At 39.4% G+C, this 4,744-nt stretch overlaps 1 protein-coding gene across 1 annotated transcript in view; it reads left to right on the forward strand.

Moving 5' to 3' along the window:
• Positions 1-556: 556 nt before the first annotated feature.
• The window catches only part of LOC103745457 (ATP-dependent RNA helicase A), a gene marked incomplete at both ends in the record, with an annotated part of 14,308 nt that continues 10,120 nt past the window's right edge, over positions 557-4,744 (forward strand). Inside the window, 2 exon segments of the mRNA XM_029570539.1 lie at positions 557-705; positions 3,199-3,245. Of these exon segments, the coding sequence (XP_029426399.1) occupies positions 557-705; positions 3,199-3,245 (196 nt within the window).

Below are 4,744 nucleotides of genomic sequence, written 5' to 3' on the forward strand. Positions count from 1 at the left end.
TTTTGAGACAGGGTCTCCCTGTAGCCCCAGCTGACCTGTTTCTGCCTCCCAAGTGCTGGGACTAAAGGCGTATGCCACCGTGCCCCTGGGTCACTTTTGAACAGAACCAGGGATTAATTTTAGTGTGGGATGGAGAAAGGATCTAAGCAGACAAAAGGACAGAAATCAACCTTTATATCCTCCCTGGTGTTAAGATTACAGATGTTTGCTGGAACCCCAGTTTAAAAGCTGTTCTATTGAAAACTGCTAGGTCTAGCTAGGTGTGGTGGTTCATGCAAGTAATTAAAGCACGAGGGGGTGGAGGCAGGAAAATACCAAGTTGAAGGCCAGCTAGATCCTGTCTGAAAAAAAACATGGCCTGGGGATGTAGTAGTAAGTAGCTCAGTGGTGTAGAATACCTACTTAGCAAGTCCAAGAACCTGGGAGTGAGCTTACATTACGAAAACAAAACCCAGGTTTTGCATTGTAAGGGATGGTACAAAAATTTATTAGAAATTTCTGTACCTAAGTATGGAATAAATAGTGCAGCCAAATTTAATCTTCATTGATTCCACAGACTCTAGAGTCAGAAGAAGTGGATTTAAATGCTGGGCTACATGGAAACTGGACACTGGAAAATGCTAAGGCTCGTCTGAACCAGTATTTCCAAAAAGAAAAGATCCAAGGAGAATATAAATACACCCAAGTGGGTCCCGATCATAACAGGTTTGCTTGTTTCACTCTTTTCCTTGTAGAAAGTTAACGTTGTTTGTATATTGGCATTCATTAACCAGATGTTACCTGGCTTATTGTGTGCATTAGCAGCGAATTGTGAATAGACCAGCTATATTCAAGAAGAATTTCTGATTTGTAAAGTGGAGTTATGAATGTAGTGCTGTCTGTGAGAAGTTCTGTAACAGTCTGTCCATAAGACTTAAGATTTTCATTTGATTAAGAGGCCACGGTTCACAACCACAAGTGGTGGTGTGTTGCTTGTTGATTTAATCAGCCAGATGTGGTGATTTTGTTTGTTGTTCTTTGTTTCATTAGAGGCTGTCTTAGTATTTAAGTATTTGTTTAATGGTTATTTCATTATCTCAGAATTAGATTGTATTGCCTCTAGATACATATTTACCTTCAGTTTGATGTTGACTACTACTCTTCATCCTCTTATTTAGTGCTATAAATTTGAAGGACCAGCCGGTCTTTATTTGTGGTTTAATTTAGAATGCTCTTTTATTTTCTGTTAAGTTTGTAAACTGAATATAGGGGAAGTTATGTGACCGTATGTTTCTCAGCCTGCTTGATGTTCTTCCTGAGAGCATTCCAGGGTGTAGTACTTATTACTCCCAGGAAGGCTCATATGGATTAGACTCTTCAGGGAGGCACTGTATTTTTATTGGAAGAGAATGGAAGTGGCTTTGAAAACTTCTGAATAATTCAATTTGTTCTACTTAATTATAAGAAATCAATTATCCAAAAAAAATTTAAAACATTTTCCTTAAATCAAAGTGTTCTCCCTTGGGTGCAAGTAGCAACCCTAAAATAATTACTGCCAAAAACCAAAAAACCAAAAAAACCAATTGGACCACATATTCAAAATGATCAGAGCATGGCTCCTCCTGCTTCCTACTGCTTTGTTCAGTCCTGAATTCTCAAATATTGTATACTTCTGATGTTCAATTTTTAAAAAAGATTTCTCTATTTTGGTGTCAGAATTTTTAAAATACTCATCACAGAAGGAAAAATACTTGTTTTTTTTTTTTCACTATTTTTTTTCCAGAACTGATTGGAGTTGGCATCTCTTTGGTTTTTTTTTTTTAATAGTAATTAGAAAGACTGGTGATAGAGCTCAATGGTAGAGCGCCTGCCTACATGCGTGAGGCCTTGAGTTCAATCCCCAGTATGCAATAGTAATAATAAATTATTATATACCTAAGTGCTCCTACAACTCACTCATTGCAAAAAAGCCAGAAATGGTGGCCCATGCCTTTAATCCCAGCACTTGGGAGGCAGAGGCCAGGCTGATCTTTGTGAGTTGCAGGTGAGCCTGGTTTTCATCGTGAGTTCCAGGCCAACCGGGGCTACACAGTAAGACCCTGTCTCAACAAAAACTTTGATATCAGAATCTTAAGTGATTTCTGATGTAAAGAAGCAAAGAATTCAGGACAAGACAACGTAAGAGGCAGACAGTTGGAGCTGGGACACATTGCTCTTTGTATGTCCTTTATTGAAAGGCATAACAGACAGCAACACCAGAGGTCTATGTTCATATACACATGTGCTGATGCTTAGGTAGAACTAAGCAATCACATGGGAAACTATTGTAAACTGATTTCTGGTGTTGCTGTTCCCCCCTAGGTGGAGGAGAATGAGATTGAGTGCTGACTTTAAGCCTGGCTGAGAAACATACTGTCATCGGTGTCATTAATGAAAGGGTGGATGTTGTTCCCCTGAAAGCCAGTGGCCTTTGACCCCTTGAAGCCCTTGTGCCTGAAGGTCAGTTGACAAAGAAGTATAGGAAGGAGACTAACACTTTTTTTTTCTTAAAGCCTCACATAATCTTTTATTCACAGCACAAAGCCAAGTTTTACTGTACCTGAGCAGAGAAGGACCAGAATACATTTGCTAAAACCTTAAATTTATTCATTCCTTAGAGTCTGCTAGCAGTTTAGTCATAATGTGGAAAGTGACTTTTGTTCTCTAGGCCCTGATTTAAATATATTTATACATAGGCTAAATTTTCTGTAACCTAAGGCTTCTTCCAGCTGTACGGATAATCGGGATTCTGCCTCAGGAGCTACTGGTACATAGTGTTGCATGTGTGAACTTACCCTAACAGGTTGCAGTTATAAATTGATATATACAGAATTTGAAGACTTTATTTCTTGGCTCCAAGCTAAACAGAAAATTTCTTTTCATTGAATGTTTTAATACTCAGATCCAACCTTTGGAATAAGTAAATACATTTTCTAAAACCCTAACATTTTCTTTTCATGAACGTTAGCTCATCAGCTGTTTATAACTATCTAATGTCGTGTATATTATTTGCAGTTTACATACTTTTTTGTTCTAGGATTGGACAGAAATGTTCAGAATATTGGGGGTTTGTGCTATGCTTTTGTCTAAAGCTGTGGAAAGCCTCCCTGACTAGGGAGATGTGGAATTAGTCATTCCTGACAGTGAAATTCCTAACCTTGTTTGTATATGTTGTTACAGGAGCTTTATTGCAGAAATGACCATTTATATCAAGCAACTGGGCAGAAGTAAGTGTAATTGGGTTTTTTTTGTTTTGTTTTTGGTTCTGTTGTATTTGCATAGAGAAGACATTTTTACATTGCATGTTTGATCCTCTTTGTTAGAATAACTGTAGAAAGGTTTTAAACTTTTCCTTGTGAAGATTTTGCAATGGAGGCCTCAAGTCTCACAGAGACCCAAATACTAGAACTAAAGGTATTCACCACACCTGGTGAAAAATGCTTTTTTTCTGTCTTTGAGACAGGGTCTCCCTGTAGCCCCAGCTGTCCTGGAACTCACTATGCAGACCAGGCTGGCCTTGAGCTCACAGAGATCCGCCTGCCTCTGCCTCCCAAGTGCTGGGATTAAAGGCATGTGCCACCACACCGGGCAAAAAAAATGCTTTTTAAGAAAGCATATTTTTGGGTCCCATAGCACCTACAATACTTTAAAATGTTAGCAATTATCTTAAATACAGGCTTAGCCTCAGTTTGCATATGCAAAAGATGCTAATGTAGTTACTAGTTTTCAAAAGTATGGTAAGATCTTTTTAAGGTCATATTAATATAGGTAGATGAAATTTGGAAAGGACTGAATTAAGTAATAGAATCAAGCCTAAAGATTGATCAGCATAACTGTGCGATAAGGTGGTACTTGCCTAACAAGAACAAAACATTTCTAGGCCCCCAACTTGACAGCCACCACTCAGAAGCAAAGCAGTTGGGCACAGTTCTTTATTAGTAATGCTCCCCCTGCAAAAAGTTGCTGGACCTCAATGGTAGAACATTTACATGCATAAGGCCATGAGTTCCATCCCATGTACCAAACAAAACTTTAAAGATAGCTCAATTGGTAGAATGCTTGCACAAATCCCTGTTGTTTGAGTCTTCAGGTCTACAAAAACTAGCCTAGTATTGGGGGCGGGGTTGGGGTGGTGGTCAGGAAGTTCAGAAGGTCAGGGCACGTGGATCCCAGCAGGTAGATCTCTAAATACAAGGCCAGCCTAGTCTACTCAATGAATTCCAGGCTCCTCGGGGCTAGGTAATGAGACCCTGGCCTCAGTCTTCCTTGACTACATAGAGAGTTTGAAGGCTAGCCAGTAGTGATTAACTTGAACACACGAAAATTTGCCAACAAAATAAATATTTCAGACCACCAGGAAGTAATAATGAAATTTTTTACTCGAGAGTTTTTCCTGGTTGTTTACACCAATAATCCTAGAACTCTAGAGTTTGAGACATGAAGAATGAATTTCAGGCCAGGTGCACCAGCCTTTAGTCCCAGCACTCGGGAGGCAGAGGCAGGCGGATCTCTGTATGTTCGTATGTTCGAGGCCAGCCTGGTCTTCATGGTGAGTTCCAGGCCAGTTGGGGCTGCAGACAGATCCTGTCTCAAAAAGACAAAAAAAAAAATAGAAAGACAAATGTGTTTTCTCTCATTCATTTGTGGTTCCAGGATTCTATATAGATACAGAACAGTGTGTGTGTGTGTGTGTGTGTGTGTGTGTGTGTGTGTGTATGAAAGTGGA

This window comes from Nannospalax galili, unplaced genomic scaffold (assembly GCF_000622305.1).
Source record: "Nannospalax galili isolate Female #2095 unplaced genomic scaffold, S.galili_v1.0 scaffold15143, whole genome shotgun sequence".
Taxonomy (NCBI): domain Eukaryota; kingdom Metazoa; phylum Chordata; class Mammalia; order Rodentia; family Spalacidae; genus Nannospalax; species Nannospalax galili.